At 52.2% G+C, this 24,262-nt stretch overlaps 1 protein-coding gene across 1 annotated transcript in view; it reads right to left on the bottom strand.

Moving 5' to 3' along the window:
• Positions 880 to 24,262, bottom strand: part of KIAA0232 (KIAA0232 ortholog) — an 88,367-nt gene continuing 64,984 nt past the window's right edge. Inside the window, 9 exon segments of the mRNA XM_021100968.1 lie at positions 880 to 3,375; positions 5,280 to 5,377; positions 10,413 to 10,521; positions 16,529 to 16,830; positions 16,833 to 19,361; positions 19,364 to 19,797; positions 22,436 to 22,502; positions 22,505 to 22,516; positions 23,625 to 23,691. Coding sequence (XP_020956627.1) covers positions 3,196 to 3,375; positions 5,280 to 5,377; positions 10,413 to 10,521; positions 16,529 to 16,830; positions 16,833 to 19,361; positions 19,364 to 19,797; positions 22,436 to 22,502; positions 22,505 to 22,516; positions 23,625 to 23,691 — 3,798 coding nt within the window. The 3' untranslated portion in view covers positions 880 to 3,195.

Consider the following 24,262-nt stretch of genomic DNA (forward strand, 5'->3'; position numbering starts at 1 on the left):
TCCACACATCCCAGAAACCACAAAGCCAGAGACGGGTAGAACACAGTTGGAATCCCCCCGCAGATAACCCACCCATCAGCTCTGCACCGATGAGGGCAAGAGCCCAGCCTAGGGACGGTGAGAAAGCGGATGTCCAGCCTCACACGCAGAAGCAGCAGGCGTCCCGCAGGCAGGAGCTGCCCTTCCAGCGCGACTGTTTGAGAAGATTGTCCGCGACCCTGGCTTACAGATGTCCACAGACATGCTACTCAGAATGCTGAGCAAACATGAAAGGAAGACGCTAAATGCTGATCTACGAGGAACCTGCTACATCTATATAACAGAATAACACAGCCAGAAAGAGTATGCAGACCGTTATGCATGAAAAGACATCCAAGTCAACCTATTTCTGAGACCACAAAAGAGCAGACGCAGAACCACCCCTTCTGTAATCGTCTCTCTCCCCAGGTATCTGATGCACACGCGCTGCGCTGTCGAGAAAGGTGATGCATACGAAGGTGAGAAGGCGCCCTCTTTCAGGGGATGGAGACACGGACGCTTCCTTCATGCTTCTTTGATAACACACTGATCTTGCTTCAAACACTCAGTGAGCATGTTAATGTAAACACACAGCTTTTTTTTTTTCCCCCAGAACAAAAATACTAAGCGTTGAGTACCACCCCAAGACCCAAAACAGTGGGTTCCTGAAAGACTGAGCTAGCAGCGGAGGGGGGCCGGGGAAGACGCGGCCACACTTCGCAGCAGGCTCCCCTCTGCCAGCGCTGCCTGAGGAAGCGCTAAGGAAGCTTCGTCTGCAGGGATGGGACCTGGGCGCACCTAATTAAGAGGAAGAGGGGCTTCTTTGTAAGAGAATCTTCGCTATGATAAATAAAGACAATCAACGGTTTTCGAAATTTTTTATTTGGTGTTAACTTCACAAGAAAACAAAAAATCAGTTACTCTGGTGTACGTGAAATCAGAACAACACAACCACGGGGAAAAAAAAAAACTTCAGCCCAGGACTGGAAAACTGATGCTTCAGTGCTATGGATGTGCAATGCGCTTCATACCACAGTGCGTCTCAGCGTTTTGCCGACTTTTTAAAAAAGGCTTTTTCTTTGTGATCATCCATTCACAAAACTAAAAACCACACTTTCAACTCTGTCGCCGAAAGCCTCTGGGCTTCAGCCACTTAGCTATGAAAACAAATAAATACATCATCTGTTAATCCCCTTGCCCACCTATAACCCGCTGCCGCTCCCGCGTGGAAGGTGCCGCATCTCCCTGCCAGGGTGGGAGGAAGTCTGCACCTTGACCACCTGGAGCCCTTTCTTGGTAAAAAGCAGCTGTCCAAAATCAACCAAGCTAAAGGCTGTCTCCGAAACATATTTATTTGGTCTCTGCTACTACATACGCAACGATTTCTAGAATGATCGTCACTGTAGTGATCTCAGGAATTTACAACTTCCAATTCTTTTTTTGCCTTTGCTGTTTAATTATATTTCAGTGCAGATGCTAATCAATTTTTAGGAAGCTCTGGAAGAAAGAAAAATACATAAAACCTTATAAAGTCTGTAAATAAATAACAGCAACATAAAACCTTACACACGCACACACACACGCACACACACACAAACCCACTTTAAAGTGTCAAAGACGTGCTGTATAAAAAAACAAACCCTGACGCGTGGTGAGACCAAGCCCGAGGGCCCATCAGGCTTCCCACAGTGAGGACAGACAGCGCCGGGCACGACTCCACAGCCTTGGATGGAGTTTTCTGCGTCAATTAAGAAAAAGGCAACAAAACCCAACACTCGAAGCAAATCATGTGTTTCTCAGCCAGTTCAGCTCCCAGCTAGTAAGTAAATTACGTGTTTATTGCCCGCAACGTTAGTGGTGAAGCTGTCTCATCCATATTAGACTTTTCAGCTGTTCCTGATGGTACAGACACGCTAAACTGATTTCACACATTGTTTTTTCTTAAAAAAACAATGAGTTGGTTAAAAAAAGAAAAACAATTTTGAATGTTTAGAGTTTGCAAATATTGCTCCTTCTAACTTCAACTTGCTGCACAGCGGCGTGAAAGCTCAAGGAGTGGCCGTCACAAACGGATGGGACTGGACGAGACGGACTGACCCCCGCGGGAAGCGGACCGCAAGGCCATCAGACACGCGTGGGGAGGTCAGTACTGCACCCTCCGACCCGCCACTCCCAGAACTTGCCCAGAACATTCTCTCAAACACAGAATGAGATCTAAGCTCTGCGAAGCCACAGCCACGAGAGGAGCTAGCTGCGGCAGCCAAGGTTTCTTTGGGGTGATGAGGTGGCCTTTGTTGCATGTCAAACATTCATAATTTCAAGTTCTGGGGGCTTCAATTCAACATCAGTTATCAAACTATGAAAAAAAAAATCATAATTTGCAACTAAGGTCCTCACCAAGTATTTCAGACTCACTGCAGACACCCCCGGAACAGTGTCTGGGAAAGGCAAGCGTGATGGAGGAACGGTGGGGGGTGTGCCCGCTCACCCCGCCTGGCCTCGCATGTACCCCAGACCCCAAGTCCTTGGCTGCTTCAGTTAGCAAGGAAGTCATAAACCATGGCATTTTCCATGGTGCTCTAGGGGGAAATCCTAAGATAGAAAACACAGTTTTTGTAAGTCTCTAGAAGCACACCCTTGTGGTTCTACTTCAAATGTACATGAGATTTTACTGAAGGAAGACCGGGGTGGGGGGGGTGTCACCCGTGCTGCCCTCTTGCCTTCGGAAAGGCATGGATCCGCCACAGGGTACTCACGTCCCAGGTCTCGGAGGACAAAGCCTAAATGTTCCAAAGCTCAAGTCTCTGAAGAGCGGAAGTGGTAGCGGACAGTGCGGGGCTCAGAAGGTGAGGGTGGACTGCAGCTGGAAGGAAAGACTGCAGCCGGGATGCAAAAGGCAGTGATACTCTAGGACGAGCACATGCACACTCATTCTTGGTTTGACAACACAATCTAGTCTATTTCAAATAGCCAAGAATTTAACAGCTTGGAAAAAAAAATCTTCAACAGGATAGCTGTCCTCAACTCTAAAATAAGCAAGAAGAGAAAGATAATTACTGATCGGAACCAGTTAATTGAAGAAGAAACCTAAATTGTTGTTTTAGATGAACAGGCCTCACAGAAGGGTACTTTCCCTCACAGATCGACTTTAAAAAATAATTGGTACTACTCTGCGGGTTAGAGATGAGTCCGACAGAAGAGCGCCTCGCCGCCGGGCCCCGGCCACTCGCCTCCGCCTCCCGAGCCTGCGGCCTCCGGGGCGGGGCTGCCCCCGGAGCACGTCTTCCTGCCGAAGCCGCTGCCTTCTGCTCCAGAATTTCTCTCTTCTGTACACCTTGCTTCATAAACAGAAGACACCTAAGATGAAAGGAACAATTTTCAACACATCAGAGGCCAGATACTCCTGCAGACGGCTCAATGAGACACTCTGTACACACAGAGACTAAGTAGCAATTGCTGCCGTGTTCCTGTGAAGAGTTACAAAAATGTGAATTTTCTTGTTTGAAAGCAAAACAGACAAGTTCTCCTCCGTGATCTAGAAAGGATCCCGCACCCCATTTTCTCCAAGGTCAGCCCCTTGGACACAACGTGGCCTCTGTCAGGGCCGGATGGAGAGGAGTCTTTGAGCCAGGACCCCGCTGGAAGGACAACACGGCCTCGTCCTCCTGGGGCTCACATTCCAAGGTGAAGCAACAGGCAAAAACCCAACAGGTTCCCGCTGTGCTGAGCAGCTGGGGACTGCGGCTGACGGGCTCTGGGACGGGAGTGGCGGGGCAGGTGGTCCTGTCCAGTCTCAGCTGGAGGCTGAGAAGCCAGCCTGCCACACGAACAGCCAGAGTGGGCCTGGGCCTTCGGGGCTGTGCTTCGGAACTGAGGGTCCCTCAGCATCTGGAATATTCTAGGGAAACTTCTGGTTGTGGGGACCAGCCCCCACCCACCAGATGGTCAGCAGCTCGGGCCATCAGGACACTAAGTGCAACTGCAGTCTCTCCCCGGTCATGACACCTAGAGGTGCTCCCTCACAGTCGCTAGCAGTGCCACCTGCCCCCAAAGTGACTAGCAACACTTCCCCTCCCCCAAAGTGATCAGCAACGCCCTCTCCCAAGTCACCCAGTCATAGCAACTAGCAAGCCCCACCCCTGCCACAGTGGCTAGCAAAGACCTCCCCCACCCAGTCACAGCAACTAGCACCCCCCGAGTCACAGTGGCTTACACAGCCCCCTAAGCACAGTGCCCAGCACCGCCCCCCATCTCCAAGTGGCTGCACTGTCCCTGGCTGAGCCCCACAGGAAGATCACAGGCGGACACACACAGGGCCTTGGCAGGGAGCATGCGTTCACTCTGGGGCAGCTGCACAAGGACATGACGGCTGGGGTCGGGGCTGAGGGGCACAGTTCGGGCTGCGCTTAGGATGTGGCTGCAGGGCCTGAGAGCCGAGGTTCTGAACCTACAGTGGCCTGACATTTTCTCTTTTGCAAAACGCAAGATTAACAGCACTGACCCCCCAGGGTGAGGTGGTTCTGCCTGCAGTGGGGAGAAGGCGGGGGAGGGACGAGCGGGAGCAGGAAGGCCCTGGCAGAGGCAGGGGCAGCCTTTGGGGTGGGGGGTGGGCGGGGGTGCTCAGGAGGCGACGCAGGCCGGGCGGGAGGATCCGAGGTGGCTGAGCGGTGGCGGTCAGGGCTGGGGAGAAAGAGGACCCGGAGCTGGGGGTTCTGGGCGTGGATGGGACGGAAGCTGGGGAAGGGGGGCTGGCGAGGCTGCTGGGGGCACGAACACGTGCTGTGAGGTCTGAGAGGCCCAAGGACGCCGCCACCACGGGCTGCTCTGGGGAAAGGCCTCACAGCACTTGACCTGACAGTGACAATCACACTGAGAAGCAGTCACCTGCCCGCCTGACTGGCCGAGGCCTGGCCCTGCCCCGGGTGCGGGGACAGCAAGGAGCACCCCAGGAGGCCCCTGCGGGGTGCATGCTTTGAAAGATGAAAAGGGTGCCCACCCAAGGGTTTAGCGGGGAGTGACAGGGCCAGCTCTGTGCTGGCAGCAGGGTGGCGGGCAGACTGCAGGGAGAGGGAGGCGATCTGGGAAGGAAGCCCTGGCCGTGAGAGGGAGGCGAGGCAGCCCTGAGCACAGGGCCGCGAGGAGAAAGGCCACGCCCACAGAGGGCGGGGGCGGGGCGGGGGCAGTCGCAGGGCTCCCAGGTTTTATTTCTCGGAGCGTGTGGCCATTGGAGTTAATAACAAGGAGGAGGACGGTGCACTTACCCTATTAAAATCTAACAGGTGCTCTTCATTACTGGGTATTTCTTTAACATCAGGACATTCTTCTAGACCATTCTCTCCCTTGGCATTTGTATAACATTCTTAATCATTTGAGTGGAGAAGGGAAAAGAGGGAAAGGGGGGGAAATTTCATTAAGACACAGTCATGAAACATGCATTCTTGTTTTATTTCTCGCTGAAAAATCAGATCAGTTAGGTCTACAGCCCTTTGGAGAGTTCCAGTCGTCACTGAAAGCAGCCTCGGTCAGCATCAGCCAGCCGGGTGCGGGCCAGGGACAGGCCGGCCAACTCACTAATTCTTCTATCAGGGAGTTCCCACTGTGGCTCAGAGGGTCATGAGCCCAACTAGTATCCGTGAGGATGTGGGTTCAATCCCTGGCCTCCCTCAGTGGGGGAGGATCTGGTGCTGCCGTGAGCTGGGGTGTAGGGCACAGACATGGCTTGGATCTGGCATTGGTGTGGCTGTGGTGTAGGCAGCTGTAGCTCTGATCCAACCCCTAGCCTGGGAACTTCCATATGCCACAGGTGTGACCCTTAAAAAAAAAAAAAAAAAAAAAACCCACGAAAAAATGAAAATCAAAAATTTTTTTAACAGATTGCTCACGGAGTCAAAAAAAAAAAAAAAAAAAGCAAAAACAAACCCCAGGCCATCAGGCCATCATAAACCACATGTTCTTATTATATACCCACCACGAGACACTCACAACAAACAGGTGCTCGCACTCCTAAGAGACAGGCCTGAACACAGGATAAAGACGGCCAAGGCCCGCGCTCCTGAGCACGGACGCGGTGTGCAGGGAGACAGAAGAGGCACGAGATGTGCTCCCGGAGCACACGGAAAAGGGATCTCAGACAGGAGGAGGTGCAGCACAGAAAACAAAGCAGGGGAGCGTCCTCTTTGCTCTTTCTCAACTCAGCAGCGAACTAAACCATTGTGGAAAAGGGAGGAAAAGGGGGCCAGGCGTCTGACCAGGTAAGTGGCCCGCGGGAGGGGATGGGGCTGTAGCTGGAATTAGAAGGAATCAAAAGAAGTCATTTACTCCAATGGTTCTCAACCCTGGCTTCACACTCAAAGCACCTGGGGAGCTTTCAGAAAAGTCTGGAAGTCCAGGCCCGAACTGAGATTGTGAGGGACCTGGTCTGGGGTGGGGTCTGTATCAGGCGGTGCTGACACACAGCCAGCGCTGAGGCCCACCGGCCTTCACCCCGATCAGCCCCACTGACCTTGGCTCTAAGGGGCAGGCAGCAGAGGAACGGGGAAGAGCCCTGACACCAGTGTACCAGCGCTCCAGGCCGCCCCAGGCAGGCGCTGCAAGGGGTCGGAAGTGCCCGCTGAATGACTGGGGGCCCTCCGCCATCAGGGGCAGCCAGTGCCAAAGGGAAGGTCAAATGGTGATCCCGTTTCAAAGGGGAGGGAACTAGGACTCCAGGAGGTTCAATATCTGCCCTAAGTTACATCACAAGAAGGAATGTCATCAGGAGCCAGCTGACATCTGTCTAATTCCAGAGCCTGGCGGTACTTTTAGCCTCTTGTTATGAACACAGATGATGGAGTCGCCGAAAGTCTGGTTACTGCCCGAGAGCCAGCAGCTGGGAGGGAAGTACCTGATTCCAGCTCAGTGTTGTCTCCTGCGCCCTTAACCGTCATCGAAGCCATCTCCCTGCAGGGCTCTCGCTCTAAGACTGAAATCACACACACACGGGGAGCCTTCCAAGCACTCTGAAGCCAACGTATGAGCTACGGAGATGGCCAGAGCCGCCAGGCACACAGTCTGCAAGGCCCTCTGTGCCTGGCTGACCTCGCCCACCCGAACTGCCAGGCACACGGGGGCCCAGCAAGGGCTTCTGCTCCTGCCCTGGCCGGTGCTCCTGTCTCCCCATTCGGGTAGGGTAGCCCCGGCTGTCATGTGGCCTGTGGCCCATTCCCTCAGGTCCCTGATCACGGGTCAGGGACAAGGGCCACCTGCACAGCACCTGGAACAGAGCCTGGCATGAGGCAGGGACGCGTATTTGCTCAATCTGCGTGTGTGGACACAGAGCAAGGCAGGCTGCCGGGCAGCACTGGGCTTTGGTGTGGGATGGGCCCCCCCCACTGCTCTGGGGCTGGGCCTCCCTAAAAAGGGCCGCTCCTCCCTCCTCCTCCCCAGGGAGGCTGGGGCTCCAGCTAAGGCCCAACTAGCAGCAGCATGGGCTAGAAGCTTCAGGAGCAGGGATGAGAGTCGGCCGGCACAGGTGCTGAGGGGGTGAGAAGCCAGCTGCTCCCTGGGCCCCCCTGCTCCTGAGACCACACTGCCCAGCCTGCAGGCTGAAGGAACCGAGCTTCACAGCGAGACTGCAAGGCGTGTGCAGGGATTTAACTCACAGTTGTGAGTTAAAGGTCTTCAGAAGCCCGGCTGCCATTATTTATCCACGGAGAGTTTCTCTGCAGGCCATCCTGCAATTTACTTTTTTATTTTATTTTGTTTTTCTGGGACTGTTGTCTTTCTCTGAGTGTTAGAGCATATGGAAACATAACTTAGAGCAATGTTAATTCCATTTATCAGGCTGTACACGACATCCCTAATACTTATTTATCTCACGACTGCAAATACGTACCTTTTTTCTTTTCAGGGCCGCACCCACAGCACATGGAAGTTCCCAGGCTAGGGGTGGAATCAGAGCTGTAGCTGCAGGCCTATGCCACAGCCACAGCAATGCAGGACCTACACCACAGCTTGTGGCCACACCTGATCCTTAACCCACTGAGCGAGGCCAGGGATCAACCTGCGTCCTCATGGACACTCATCAGGTTCTTAACCTGCTGAGCCACAACGTGAACTCCCACCCCGCAACTGACAGGGGGCTTTCTGTGTGGACAGCCATGAGAAGGCCCTGCAAGGACTGGAGAGGGAAGCACCAGAGCTGAGAGCTGAAGCGGTTCCTCACTAATGACAGAAAACCTGGCTGAGGCTCCTGAGACAGCCTGTGACACAGCGACAAAGCACCAACTCAGTGCGCTTGGACGACACCCTAAGCCACCATGGAGATGGTCCTGCGACCCTGGGCCCCCTGTTCCATGGCCACATCCCTCCCTCCTGGCGCTCCCTGGGTGTCCTCTCGCTGCAGCTCTGGGGTCCCTGGCCCTCTTGGTCCTACTAAGTGCACAGACTTCCATGATGGCCCATTTGTGCTCCTGTCACTGCAGCATCTCCTGGGCACCAAGGGCAGAGAGCAAGCTTCTAGACCACAAGGGAGGAGAGCCTGGACTCAAGCCCAAGCTGAGGGACAATGCCTGATTCTGGGCAAATGATTAAATCAGAAACTTAGCTTCCTCGTCTGTAAACCAGGGGTGACATCTCCCCAGGCTCTTGTGAGGGCTGTAAAAGACCCAGCGCACCTCCTAAATAATGAAAAGCAACCCACATGAGCTAATGATGGATGAACAGACCTTTAACGAATGCTGCTAAATAAGCAAAGATGCTGAAAGCGCACGCTCTGCTCCAGGCTCTCCTTACGATGACCCTTTGGGAAGGAGGACGGCAGTGTGGGAGAAGCTGTTTCTGTGCCCACAGAAAGGAGGCGCCAAAGATCCCAGCCACGCCCCGACCCCAGGTGGCTGAGGCCAGGCCAGGCCGTGAAGGCAGGCCGTTGGCACGGGGTCGCAGCCCTCGGGCGTGTAGACCCTGTGGCAGTGAGGGCATCGCTGGCTCCAGGTTAACCACAGATTAGCTGGGGAGACGGGCGGACATGGGACCATGCAAATACTCACAGGTGATTACCTGCCCCCCAGGTGAGACTGTTGAGGGAGAGCCGCAGCTGCCGGAGGCCCGGAGAGCAGGGGTCTGCAGAGCTCAGCCGGCTTCTGGCCGTGCCCACAACAGGCAGAAGTTCCGGGGCAGGATCGAACCCCACGGCACAGCAGTGACCCGAGCCACTGCACTGCCGCCAGGGACTGCCACGCGCAGCTCTCGCACTGACCATTCTGGCCGCCTCCTTAGTTCCCGCTTCTCCCAACATGTCAGGTCAGGATTTTTTTTAAATGGCTTCTGGGTACGTGCACTTGGGAGGCTCACAGACTAAAATTATCTTCACCAAATCTGCTGCTGTTCCCATCTCCCTCTCTACCCAGTCTACACCCCAACTCCCTCCTGCTGCTCACTCCTCAAAGAAAGTCACTCAACAAACTCTGGCATCCTCTACAAAACCTTTTTTTTTTTTTTTTTTTTTGCTTTTTAGGGCTGCACCTGAGGCATAGGGAGGTTCCCAGGCTAGGGGTTGAATCAGAGCTGCAGTTGCCAGCCTACACCACAGCCACAGCAATGTGGGATCTGAGCCTCCTCTGCAATCTACATCACAGCTCACGGCAAAGGCCAGGGAGCAAACCCGCATGCTCCTGGATCCTATCAGGCTCATTCCACCGAGCACAACAGGGACTCCCACCACCTCTTGATGCCGACCTTTATCCTCTACTCCCCCAAGGGCGCCCCAGTCCAGGCGCCTACCCTGCCAGGCCCAGGCCGCTGGGCGAACCCCGCAGGTGCCCGTCAGCTTTTCAACTGCTCCCCTCCTCCACTGCTGCTGGAACAGGTGTTAAAACACACACCGGACCCGACCCTCCCAGGCGAAATCTTTAAGCAGACGGCACTGCTCCTCCTGTCTGTTCACATCGACCAGCTCAGCAGAACCACCGACCCTCCCCACAGCTCAGCCCTGCCCTGCCCTGCCTGCCTCTCCAACCTGGCTGCGGCCCAGTGGGCCCAGAGGCCAGGTCTCGCCTCCTCCGCTGCAGACCCACCTGCCATGGCTCAGGCCCTTCTCCCCCAGGGACTGCCCATCCCTGACCTTTCCAGTGGGGGCCTCCGGCAGGCCCCCCAGAGCCGAGGAGGTCCTCCTCCACCACCCACCGGAGTGTGCACACACCCTACCAAAGGCCAGCACTGCTTTCACGCATTCCCACATCAAGCCGTGGCACGTTTAAGAGCGGGGTCCAGTCCTCGTCCATCTCTGTGTCCCCAGTGCCTGACAAACGCTGGCCAAAGGGTTCTTGGAGGGATATTCACAGCAAAAGACCTTACTGCTCTTAATGAATCAGGAGTCGGAGCGGATGAAGGAACGAGCTAAGCGCAGGGCTCCTTACCTTCACACTCTGCAGCAGGAAAAAGAGGGGAGTACAAGGCTTTTTCCCACCAGGTCTGTTTTTCTTGACTTCTATTCATTCCTTGTACATCAGTGTTCAATACAGGAAACTGTTTAGATTAAACCAAATACAGAACAAGTTTACAAACTTTCAAGATAGAGGCAAAAATTCAAGCATCATTAACTAGGGACTATGATCTCAGGATATTTATTTATTCATTTAAGGCCACACCCGCGCCATGTGGAAGTTCCCAGGCTAGGGGTCGAATCGGAGCTGATGCTGCCGACCCACACCACAGCCACAGCTGCGCAGGATCCTTAACCCATTGAGCCAGGCCAGGATCGAACCCACAACCTCATGGTTCCTAGTTGGATTTGTTTCCACTGTGCCACAAAGGGAACGCCTAGACAAGCTGAATTTAAAAAACCAAAGTGTGCATAGCATACAAAGGAAGTTTTTCTTATGAAGCACTTTATATAGGAAAGGGAATGAAAAATCTTTTTAAAAAACACAACAAAACTCTTACAAGACAGCAACATAACAGGACACACCCTTAAGTAAGGAAGTTTCTAGATTTTGCAAGAAAGAAGGGGGGCCTTGAGCCTCCGCTAGTGTGAGATGCTTGAGGGAAAAGAGGGAGGCCTCTCACCCGCGTGTGTGAAGGAGTCAAAGGCGAAATGGGACAGAAGGATGCTATACAGGCAGAGTTACCAAGCTAGTGTCTTTACAACAGGATTATCTGCTCCAGTGAGAACCAGAAGGAAATTGAGACCAAAACTAAATAATGAAGCTGACAGTATTTCACATTCAAAACAGGAAACAGACCTCAAAAAGGGACAAGGGCAGGACTCCTGAGAGCAGGAAAGACCTGTCCTTCGTGCATGTTCGTGGCCCTCCCATGTCCGGAAGGGGAATGAATGCCAGTCGGAACCCAGGCTCCACCCTTCGCTGGTGGCGCTCTCAAGTCCCAGCTGGACCTCACCCACCCACCCGGGCAGCGAGGACCAGATGCAGTGTGGCTGGTGGTCACAGATACCAGCTGCGGCTCGCTGCAGCCACCCTGGGTGTATCTGGTAGGCGGGGTCAGGGCCACCCTCTTCCAGGCTCCCTCCTCATTGCGCCCGACCACACCCCTACCCCCAGGGTCAGGTCTGCTCTGGGCATCTCCGTACCTCCCACGGCCCCCAACGGCCCCTCACGGTCTCAACAAGTGTCTGCTCAATGGGCAGGACCTGTGAACACTGCGTGTGTCTTCGCTGTTTTAGAAGACAGTTCGTTATATCTCCACGTTTAAAACCTGAACTGTTTTAGCAACTGATGACCCTCAGTTTTCTAACAGGATCTTGTTATTCTTCGAAATGTAAATCATTTTACTTTATTTTTACCAAAACCTTTTTGATTCAGTAATGTCTTTTTTATTATTTAAATGGGAAATACATTTCAGAAATACTCCTAAATGAGAAACTGAAGAACTGTATCGTCTAACCAGAGTGGTCAGTTAACCTTCACCATTTTCTCCCACAGCTTACTCTAACCATGAAAATTAGTAAAGCTATTAGATAAACAGACACCAAGGCCGGCTGCACTGATGAGGCCAGGCTTAATGCAAATGAAGCCAGCAATGTGCAAGGCCTGCAGTGACATCAAGGTGATTCCTGCGTCTGGCCCCTAACTCAGAGCAGGGTGAGACCTTTCTGGAAAGTCCCTGCCTTCCCTCCCAGGCACACCTGTTCTCGGGGAGGGTTTCTCAGGAGGAGCCAGGAAGGCTCCCTGCACAGAACTCTCCCCCTCAGCTCCCAGGCACTACTCAGAGAGACGGACTGGAAGGTAACAAGCTCCTATTTGAGAAGGAAGACGGAGGGGGCAGGCTATGGAAGCGTCAGTGTTCCACTCACACGAGTGTAGTTAGGCTGCTTATTCTTCAACCGTTACTGACATTGTGGAGTGGGGTGAAGGGCAAGAAAGGGAAGGGAATTCATCAGGACGGACTGGGCAGGGCAGGGCAGGCGGGAGGGGTCGGGGTGGCGAGGGGCTGGGTTGGCACGAAGAGGAGGAGGTCGGAATCAAGGGGGATCAGACGGTGAGCTCTAGGGCAGGGGCCACGCCTCACTGACCCCCCACCCCAGGAACAGGGCCTGGCACGAAGGAGACAGCCAGTGTCTGCTGGCTTTGAGAAGAGGCTCCAACTGGCCCAAGGTCCTGACCATCCGGCACCATTTCCCTCTCGCTGCTGAAACCACTGTTCGGCCCTGCAGGCTCTGGCACAGTTCTAGGATTTCTTCCGCATCCTCCATCTGAAAGTCAATCCCAACAGCAGGGACGCATCTGTCCTGTTTGGGGCTACAGTGAATTCACAGTCAGCAAGTATACACATGGAAACATCTTTCCACTCAGCCATTTCCAACTTTCAGGCTGCAGCAAAGAGGACTGTGCTTTGTGTAAATGATGCCTGTTTACTGTATTCATTCAACTTCCGGTTTGGTTGAGAATGGAAGGAATGAAGGAACGGAGGAAATGGAAAACAGAACAGAACACTCCCCCCAGGCACCCCCAAAGAAGCTCCAAAGAGCTTCTTGGCTCCCTCTCCGCCTGTAAGCCTTTCTTCAGTTGTACCTCTGCGAGGAAGCCTGCCCTGACCCGTACTTATCACCGCCAACTCCTCCGAGCACTTCCGCCCACCACCTCTCCCCTCCGGCTCTTTCCCGCAGCACTGGTATTCTCACCCAGCTTCTCACGTGCCGCTGGGCACTGACTCTACCTCCACAAACGCCTTTACACTCAGCACCTACAATCACACCCTAGAATAGTAGCACGCAGTAGCCCTTAACACTTGAAGAATGAATGAAGAAACAGTGCGGGGGGAGAAGATAAGCCCTTCATCCAGAAAGGCTTACTAGAAACATCTTTAGCAAGAGATGTAACACTCAGTCGTTCTCCAGAAGATGGAAGTTAGACAGAGGCTCACCACTTTTAATTCTCACAAACATTTCTAGTCTGGGGAGGAGAACGGTGCTCGCTATTCCTCTTTGAGCGCTGCCATGGGGACAGAGCCCCGAGAGCACCTTCCTGCTGAACAGCCACTTCTCAGTTATGTGGGTCACAAGAGGAGAAGCAAGCCTCCTACGAGCCTGTGCTTTGGAGGAGGAGAAAGGAAATGTGAGTGGAGAGGTGTCCTGGGCAACGGAGAGCAGCAGGAGCCACGCGCCGCCCATGCCGGGCTGTGCTGCCCGGTGACTGCCAAGCAGGTGCAGAGCATAAAGCACGTGGGCTCTGGCCTCACACGGGCTCCCGGGCAGGCAGCCCACCTTCTGGGCCTGCGTGGCCTCAGCGTGTCCTCCGCGGTCATGGGGGAACAAACCTAGTGCAGAAAGTCGCCGTGGACACTGAGTAGGATGGTGGGGACAAAGCAGTCGGCAGAGCGGGTGGGCTCCAACCCCCAGGACGGCCCTTGACGGTCAGACCTTCGGACTCCCAGGCTCCTCCCCTGGGCGGCAAATCCCCGAAAACAGGGCTAAGCCTGCTGCTGCTTCCCTGTAGTCTACAGTGCATGGCATGGAGTCAGCAATCAAGCAAATGACATAACACTTCTGCCGCAAGTGCGGGCACAAAGGGAGAGCTGGGCGCGCGGCTCGGCGCCGTGACCTGAGTGTGGGCAGCTGCCCTGCACACGTGGCAAAGTGCAAACCCCTTCATCTCTGGGCTACGCTGTTTCTTCCGCCTAGAGTGTCCTGCCTCCTTTTGGCCCTGGATGCTCAGGTAGGTGCAAAATACCCTTCCTAACTAACTCCCAGCGGCTGGGACGGTTGCCCTCTGGGTTCCCACAGCACCCCGTGCTCACTCTCCCTAGGCCACCTTCCATGCTGCCTAAAATTACATTGGCCCAAACACCCTAAATGATAACGAACTGGCTAGATAATCTTGGCACAGCCATACAATGGAATAATATGCAGAAAATGTAAGAGGAAAGGGTGTCATTTCAGTTAAAAAAAAAAAAAAAAAAAGAGTAGGAGGCAACATCCGTGAACACGGATCTGTTCCTACAAGCATCGTGGCTGATGCTGGGGCGGGGGGGTCCACTGTGTACGCACCCCCTCGTGCCTTCTGAATTTGAACACAGGAGGGAACTGCCTGCGGCAGTGAAGACAAACTGGTCCTCAGGACGAGACCGAACTCTCCCGGACGAGGACGGCGTCGCGGTCGCCCCGGGCGTCCACCTCCGCAACGGGTGTGAGGAGCTGAGTGTCTACTTAATGTTGGCTGAGCTGAACTCAACTCAACTTTTGAAAAGACATGTTCCCAGGTACCCATCCCATTAGAAATCCCACATTTTAGACCACTTGCTCTGAAACAGACGGGCAACTGAGTGACTTTTAAAACGGAGCTGGGCCCTCCGTAACGACTGCCCTCACTCAGAGAAGGGGAAAGCAGAGCCTGGCAGGAGCTCCCCAAGACTGACCGGCAGTGTGAGAGCGTGAACGGCACAGGTTCTGGTCCCAGCCTGGCCCAGAACTGTCCCTTCAGGCCACTCTCGCAGACTTTCTGCCCCTTAGATGAACCTGTGCCGTGAGCTCTAAGCGGCAGGTGTGCTGCCGAGACAGGGCTGAGAGCAGCGACAGCAGCCAGGCTGCGGGACGACCCTGGCGCCCACAGGGGACGGCATGGGCAGCCGAGACCTTTCCAGACAACTCGGCCTTCTGGTAACACGTAAATATATCCACGTACTAGCAAGCGAAGGCATACGGTAGTGATATGATGTGGAATCTCCCTTCTTGCCGCTTTTTCTTTCTTCCCCATCTGGAACCAGGTGAAATGCAAGGTCCGTAAAGGGACACTGAAGGATGAAAAGTGGGGCAATTCACAGACAGGTAAGGGCTAACGACATTACGGTTTTCTGTTCTGAGCCGTTCAGAGTTCAGTGTTTCAATGGGATTCAATTCGTGTCTAAGGATCTCGAGGCGAGCTCGTCAGAGCAGCGACTCTCTAGTGGCCTGTGGGGCTTCCTACCCTCAGAGGCACTCAGGTCCACACCCAGGCACTGACCCAGCAGTGAGGAAGCCACGGATCCCAGCTTGTCTTATAATCTCACAAGACAAAGTACAAAAGTGACTCATGAAAAATGGCAAGTGCAATTTAAAGAAGAGGCATAAAGCACACAGAAATTCAAAGAAGGGAGAAACGATTTCTGGTGTGGGTTGGGGAGAGCATCGAAGGACGTGGGGGCCGGGTGGGGGGGGGCACGACTGAGCCAGCCGAAAGGTGGGCGGAGCCTGCAGGAGACCAGATGGGAGGAGGGCACCGCTCCCCTCCTCTCCGGAGCGCCTCCGACTGCCTTCTTAGTAAGGTGCTCCTGGAAAGAGGCCAGGCACTGCTGCAGCAAGTCATGGCTGAGAAATGGGCAGAGTGCCACGCTGTTTTCATGAACAGGTTACCGTCCTAAGTGTTATTTCTTGTGCATTCGATGTAATCCCAAATGTCTTCTCAGGAACAAATGGTATCACGACTCCCATTAATAAAAGCAGTAACCTCATCTGGTAAACTCACCCACAAAATTCACGTAACTTTGGGAATGAGAATTTGGTAAGAAGCAAGGTACATCTGTACGTCTATAGAAGTTATTCTGTTGCATTTGGATTGTGGGTTGATTTTCACTTGTACCATGAAGATAAATTTTAAGAGAATTCTATACAGATGTAATTTACATGTAAAACCTAAGTTTCAATAAACTAATCAAAGTTTCAGAGGCAGTTAGGTGGGCAAATCTAAGAGCAAAGGACCCTGTGAAGAGTAAGAAGCCGCTTCCTTTTTCAGCTGATGATTGAAAGTTATATATCAGGCTTTGCTTTAAGCACAGTACAGGTACACCTAAGACAACACATAAACACCTCATATCCTGATTTATTTTTAAAAATGTCTTTGCATAAAAAGTCTACTGTCTAGTTCAAATTTATAAATATCAAATTCATTTGAAGTTGCTATGTAAAAATCGTAAGAGTGCTGGGTTTAAAGACGGTTAAGCTGAATTCCTAATAATTTCACCCTTTCAATGCCTGAAATCAGGCTGTTTTTGAAAGTCTGATCAAACCTTTTATCAAATACCAAGACACACCGACACATACCTCTTCCAGCTGTCCTGAAGAAACCGGATTATCTTCGTAAGCAGGGAACTGACAACCTGCCTTGCAACTGCAAAAATGATTAAGTTCTTCCTCACATTGTGCCATCATTTTACAATTTGCTTCTGAGCTTTCTAAGTCGATCTCCAGAGATTCATTCATGCTACACTCCAAACACTGACTCTGCTTTCCCACTGGCAGAATCCCAGCTGATTCCTCCTGGGAATCCAGTGATGTCTGAGCACTCTTTTCCATTCCAGATTTTTTTAACCTGGGAAGGAATTTTCCAGACTCCAGCTCTGATTTCCATAGTAATGGCCTTCCTTCTCTGCATCTTCTTCCAGTGGTTTGAGGTCTGCCTGCGGATCTTCAAATGCGTCAACTTGAGAAGGAATGGGAATATTTGCTTCGTCTTTTTCAGATTCAAATTCCGACTCGCTTCCTCCCCCCGGGGACAGTTCAGATGCAGAAATTGGGCGAAAGTGAGTCCTAGGAGAGATGCGAATAGCCCTGTACTGTGTTCTGTCAACGCCACATATCCTGGGGTGGAAAACTTCACTGTCTGAGTCAGAGCAGAGGATTGACTTCGGTTTAAAACTAGGACTGAAAGATGCAATCCCTTCGGGTTCGAACGAACACTCCACGTGAAGGACTTGTGAAAATGGATTGCTTAGGTCAAAGGATGAGAACGAATATTCAAGTCCAGGGTCTTCGACTTGAAAGTTACCACAAGCTCCTAGTAAGTCTTCATGGAAGATAAAAGAAAACCCCTTATTCAACCCATTTTCCCCGCCCTTCGGCTGCTCGTTCTGTTCGAATGACACGAAGGGTTTCCATAACTGCCTGTGACCTGGAGCAAAACTGTTCCCCGGGGTCATAAAGACATCTGTACCAGCTATGGTCACGACATCAGAAGCCGCGCACTGCAACAAACTTCCTTTTGTGTGACTGGGCGGTACCACTGCCCACTCCCCGTCGCTACTAAAGGTTTTGAGCTCTCCGTAAACGCCTCCCAGAATGAATGAGTTCTCCTTATCTTGGGCCACGTCCCAAGGTTTAGAGGGCGTAGTATAATCACCACCATCCACCTTGGACAGCTCGCCAGAAACAAAAGCTCTTTTCTCCAGGTTCTCTTTCTGTCCCTCCCACAGATGATACTCGGATCTCTGCACGGCCTTATTAGGCTCCTGGAGGGGCTCCATCTTAGCTTCAGCATCCAAACAGCAGCAGTAGTTATTTACATCTGTTGGAAATAACTCATCATCAATTCTTTCTATTTCTACCATCGCTACAGAATCTCTATCTGCCATCTTTGTCCAAATGTCTTTAATAACCCCTGAGCTGTAGCCATCTCCAAGAGGACTGCTTTCACGACATGCCTGCGTAGTTTCAAAGGCTTTGTGTTCCGTCTTTTGTTCTAGCTGAATACCACAGACAGATTCTAGTTTAGATTTTTTTTGGAAAACTAAGGTCGGGATTTCTCCTAAAGTTCTACTGTTTTGCTGACAAGTCTCGTCTTGCAAAAAGTCTAGAAGTTCTTCATCTACATAATTTGACGAGACTCTAGGAACTACGTAATTAATATCTTCTGCATTAAACTGCGTGGATTCTTCAAACTGAATGTTTAAGGTCTCATTGTCTGAACGGGTCTCTTCCGAATGGGACCAGGGACTACAAGTTCTTGTTGAAAGATTGGAACAGTGTTCGTTTTCTTCAAAGGCACTATTTTTGGTCCATATTAGCAATCTAGACTGTGTTTTCCCAAGCATGTTAGCACTAGAATCTGTATTTTCATTTCCCAAGTTGAGTGTTTCAAAAGAAAATGGTAAAACAGAATTACTGCATTGCACTTCAAACACTGAAAAACAAGAGTTTATACCAGATCCTTCATTAATATCTGAAAAGAGCTCCTGATTGCCAGCAAGCAAATGCGGGTGGAGCGCTGTGCTGTCTAAGGTCGGGGAGAGCCTAACTGGAGAATCTCCTCCGACACTCTCTCCGTCGGCATCGCCAGAGCTGGATGAGCAGCACTCCCAAAACTGAGCCAGGCTGCCCAGGTCTTGCAGGAACAAGCCCTCGGCACCCACAGAGCTGGTAGAATCCGTCCATATTGCACGTTCCCCTTGCAACTCCATTCCATCTAACACTATGCAACATTCTGCCTCAAAATCTGCTTTCTCTTTGCTTTTTTGCCGAATCATGTTCAAGATCCGACTTTCTCCTTGCATTGTTTCTGAGGCACCAGGATCCAACATGGATTGATCAATATCCACTTCATAGAAGTGTGTTAATTCCGAGAGATGAATATCATCCAGGTATCCGCTGTCCTCCGGAAGAGAACAGAATGAGGTCCCCGTGAGGTCAATGTCCTCATTGATAACTGCAGGCATTTCTACAAAATGACCATCAATGAAAGTACCTGCTGCGAGGTATGTTTTATGAATATTATTGTTGCTGATGCAAAGACCATGCACTGACTCCGACAATTCTTCCACTGCCTCTGAGGCCAGATCACTCGTGTCTTGTCTGTTTCGGTATGTGGTCTCCAGTTTGCTTTTTCTGCTCAGAGGAACGAAATACTCGGCGATGGGTTCCGTGTACCACAGCGGCTCCTCTTTATACTCGCGGTCGTTTCTGCTCTCCGCGGGCAGGTCCCTGGCTTCCGTGCTGCCGGGCTCCTTCCTCCCCAGCTCCTTCAGCGGGCGCTTACCCCGCTTGCACAGCTGCTTGATGGCCCCGCCGCCGCCGGCGTGCACGTTTCTGTCCGCCTTGTCGCCGTGCTTCAAGGAGAGCCTGCTGTGCCCGCTCCGTCCCTTTTTGTTTCGGATTTCTCGTGCTTGTGTCTCACTTTCACACACTTCATGGACGATTTTGCCTCTCCCTGATTCCCGCTGGAACTCGAGCCTGCCTCGCTAGAGCCGGAAGACCAGGAGCGAGGGCGCAGCTTCCCTTCGGGCTTCTGTCGGATCTGCTTTTTGTACAGAGCGGGCTTGTCTTCGCCGGGGCCGTTTCTCACCCTGTTCTCCTTCTCGTTCGGCCCTCTGCTCTGGGTTTTCTCGTGCGCGCTGCTGGGGACTTCGCTGCTTCTCTCCTTGGTGACCTCGCCTTCGCTGGGGCAGTCCTTGGGGGAGGACGTGTCTGTGCTGGCGGGGGGCGCTGTGGACGATGAGGAGGAGCTGGAGTAAGAACAGACTGCAGACTTGTTCCACACCGTCATGATCTCCTGCAGGCAGACGGGCTTCTCCGAAAGCGGCGGGAACGCTTCATAGTACCTGAAACAAAGAGAACCCAAAAGTGGGCACTCAGACGGCATCGGATACAACAGAACCTCGCCAGCTGGAGAAGTGGGACATTTCATTTCAATACGATGCTTCTATCACCCGTGAATCACTCACTTTAAGAAAATTAATATGATAGTAGAGGCGTTCCCGACCCGGCGCAGTGGAAACAAATCCGAGTAGGAACCATGAAGTTGCGTGACTGATCCCTGGCCTCGCTCAGTGGGTTAAGGATCCTGAGCTGCTGTGAGCTGTGGTGTGGGCTGCAGATGCGGCTCAGATCTGGCGTTGCTGTGCTGTGGTGTAGGCCGGCGGCAATATCTCCTATTGGACCCCTAGCCTGGGAACCTCCATATGTCATGAGCACAGCCCTGAAAAGCAAAAAACAAAAAACAAACAAACAAACAAACCAAAACAACAACAAAAAACCAAACATACGCTTTATATTTAGCTCTATGGATCAAGCACCTCTGTGTTCAACACTGAGAGAAGCACTATAAGAATATTTACAAAACATGCAAGATGACAACTTTTTTTTTTTGGTCTTTCTGCCCTTTCTAGGGCCACTCCCGCGGCATACGGAGGTTCCCAGGCTGGGGGTCGAATCGGAGCTGTAGTTGCCAGCCTACACCACAGCCACAGCCACGTGGGATCCGAGCCGCGTCTGCGACCTACACCACAGCTCACGGCAACGCCGGATCGTTAACCCACTGAGCAAGGCCAGGGATCGAACCCGCAACCTCATGGTTCCTAGTCGCATTCGTTAACCACTGCGCCACGACGGAACTCTGCATGATGACAACTTCTACCTTTAAAGTTTGGATTTTAACTAAGTCACGAACAACAAATATAACATAGTGGAAAGTGTAATATTTTGATATGAAATTTCTGAATTTGAACCTCAGCTCACTTACTAGGTTTGGGACTTTAAGCTAACCCTATCATGCCTCAGTTCATTTCCTCATGACTCACCTCTCCAGGCTGTTCTGAGCACTGGAAACAGACAGAGGTGAAAAGCCGGACAGCAAAGGGATCGACAGCATGAACTCTGAAGCCACACTCTCTGAGTCTGAGTCCTGACCACCGCTCAGGAGCTGGGTGGCCTTAGGCGTGGTCCTTAACCTCTCTGTGGCCCATGAAATGGGGTAATAATCCTATCTACCGCACAGAGGGCTGAGGAATAAAGGAACTAACATGTGAAATGAGTCAGAAGGGCAAGCTCAGTGATTGCTGTCGTCGTATCTGTTCTCAGGAGGCTCACACAAGGCCTTGTGTTAAGCAGGCCCTAGAAATGGCAGGGATCATGGAATTCGAGTGCTCAGAAAAGAGGGGGAGGCCCAGAACAATCAGAGAAAAGGGACTCCAGCTGAGCCGCCAGGGTCCAGAAAAATGTCGCAGTTTGGTGAGTACTAACTGGGAGGCCTGGGAACCTGTGCGAGGACACGACGACATTGGGCCTCGTAAGACCAGCAACTGCTGGAAACACAGGGCGGAGACGCCAGGGAGGTGGCTGCAGAGAGCGTGGAGACGGGAAAGGAGGGCTTTTAGCTTGCTGGGAAACCGGTACCACTGATGATGTCAGAGCAAGGCTGACATCAGAGTCGGGGGGCTGCCAAGGTGGGTGCCGTCATTGTAACGGCGCGTCAAGGTCACCCATGAAGCGCTAAAAGGCTTACACTTGACCCTCTTTTGTCTATACTGTGAGCTCCGTAAGCAATTTTTAAAGTTCTAGGAGTCCCGTTAAAAGCGTAAGAAGAAAACAGGTGAAATTAGTTTCGGTAACATATTTTACCTAACCATTATCATTTTACATGTAATCAACACTGAACATATTAATGTAATGTTTTACTTTTTTTTTTCAACCACATCCACAGCATGAAAGTTCCCAGGCCAGGGATCGAATCTGAGCCACAGCTGGGACCTAAGGCACAGCTACAGCAACACCAGACCCTGGACCCTCTCTGCCACAGCAGGAAGCCCTACATTCTTTTTTATCTGAAGTCTTTGAACTCTGGTGAGGACGACACATACAACCACAGCTCAGTCTGAAACGGCCCCACCCGGCTGGCTGTGGCTACCATGCTAGGCAGCACACCCAGCACAACCAACTGCATGTTATTTTTTCCTTAAAGAACTTCCTAGGAGTCCTGACGATTCAAGTAAAATGTGTAATAGGGAAATCTGCTTACAGGCAACCACTTTAAATATTAACCACTGACAAAAGACAGAAAAGCCTCTTTAGGAAACAAATCTGACAAGGTCCACGACTTGCCCACATTCCCCCTCGTCAGGGGTGGGAAGCTGGCGTCCAGGGACACGTGTCATTTCTCACAACTGTCTCAGGGCACTGCGGTGGAGCCCGAAGCTCGTGTGTGAACGGAGAGTACATCACAATCTCGTTTCGCTCATTCGCTTCACAAACACTGATTCAATATGCGTGCAAAGGATAAAACCGTCTTACTCGTAACCGCTGAACTCTCCGTGTCGAGCACACACAAACTGTTCGGTACATGCTTCCCGGGTTACAGGATATCAAACTAAACAGGAGACGACACACGACGCCTGCAGACCAGGCCGCAGCGTCCAGTCTGCTTTCAGCAAACACCCCTGGCTTGCTGATGCGCTTACGTACATTTCCACTTGGTCCTTGGCTGCAGGGGACAGTTCTGCCTCCGGAGAGGGAGACCCCTCCAACTTTTGTGAATCTTCTCCTCTGTGATGAAACAAGAATTCAGGAACATGTGTCATATCTAGTTAACAAATGCTCATGTTTCAAAAGCTCCTCAAATAAATGTAATCAGAAGTTACACAGGCTTCTGTGGCGTCATTAAAAAGAACGACATACCCCTTCGACCTTTTAATAACAATCTATTTCTTGAGTGCGCCCGAGGGACTTCTCTGGCTAAACCACATTAACCCTGGGCGGAGGGCCGAGGGCGGAGGGCGGGCTCCGGAGGAGGCTCGGGGTCAAGAGACCGCAACCCCCGCGTGCGTGCGTATTCATCGCACCAGAGGAGAGAGCACCTGCTCAGGTCTCCCAAGTATTTTCTCACACGACCCTGCACGCACGGGCGTCACGGCGCCCCGTCGGGACTGACACGAGGCTGCGAGGAAGGTTCTCTCACGAGCTCCGTCGCTCCTTCCGCGAGCGAGGGCCGTGCGTCCACTAAAACAGAAGCGAGGCGGCCCCCGACTGCCCTCGGATCAGGAACCGACCAACTGTGCCTTGAAAAGGAAGGCTCGGGGCCTGGTGGGCAGCAAAACGGCCACGAAGCGGACAAGGACAACAGCCCGCAACACTCAGGGGCTGCAGAAAGAGGGGCAAAGAAGCCGGAGGGGTTCGCAAATGAAAACAAACGCCTCGAGGAGCTTGTCAAGTCTGTCTACCCAAAAACGTCAAGAGTCAAGGCAAAAGTTCCTTCCAAACCCAAAACAATTAGTGGACGCTTTGGGGGGCCTTGAGGTCACCCGGCAAACATGAGTGGGGTGGTGGAGGTGGAGACGGGAAAGAGGAGGGTGCTGCAGTGTGAGGGCGAGCGGAAAGCAACGTCTCCCGTCCAGGAGGGCACCTGCGGGTGGAGGCACCCCCGAGGGCAAGGCTCCGCCTGTGCAGGATGAACGACGGCCGGGGGCGACCCAGGAGCCACTCGCAGGCAGCCGAAGCGACCCTGGCCTGGTGGTACTCGGAATACAAAGGCCTGGCCCTTCTCTTCCCATCCCTTCTAAGATTCCCCCCCGCCCCCCCAACTCCTAGCAGACTCCAACCTCCCAGCAGGGAGCCCCTGGGAAGAGCCGCTGGGAAGAGGGAGGTGTGCGCTCACCTTGCTTGCTCTGAAGGTCTTTCAGCCTGGAGCAAAGCTCCTCCACCAAAGTCTCAATACCCGAGCTCTGGGCGAGAAGAGAAATACACATCAGTTTACTGCCAAAGTACAAAAAGTCAGGTATTTGTATAATTTCGTTTTCATACAAAGTGTTGTGTCTTCCATGTTTCAAAAGAATTACATCATCAATATTTACATGAACTCAAGAGTCTCCAAACTATAGGTTTGTGGATCCAGTTTGGTAAATGTATTCATCAAGTATATTCACTGGTACTTACTTATAAGATGTGAGAATATTAACGCAGCGCCCAGCGTGGCGTCTGTCTTCCGGGAATACAGCATCGTGCTCACGGGGGCAGCCTAGGACCCAAGTGCCAGCTTAAGGCTAAAAGTGTCACTACCAAACCCTATTCAATACCTACATGAGCAAATTTAAAACTGCAAAACCTCGTCATGGTCCTCGGGGAGCTCACGGTACAAAGAAAAAAGGAGATTACATTTCCTCTCTTCTAAAGCAAATGCTCATGACTGGAACAAAAAGAGCAGGTAGGAAACATATGTCATTGCTGGGAGCAAACGGGAACGCTTTCAGGTCGTGAACAGGGTGTTAGCCTCTGTGGAGAACTGGGGTAAAATTT

This window comes from Sus scrofa, chromosome 8 (genome assembly GCF_000003025.6).
Source record: "Sus scrofa isolate TJ Tabasco breed Duroc chromosome 8, Sscrofa11.1, whole genome shotgun sequence".
Lineage (NCBI taxonomy): Eukaryota > Metazoa > Chordata > Mammalia > Artiodactyla > Suidae > Sus > Sus scrofa.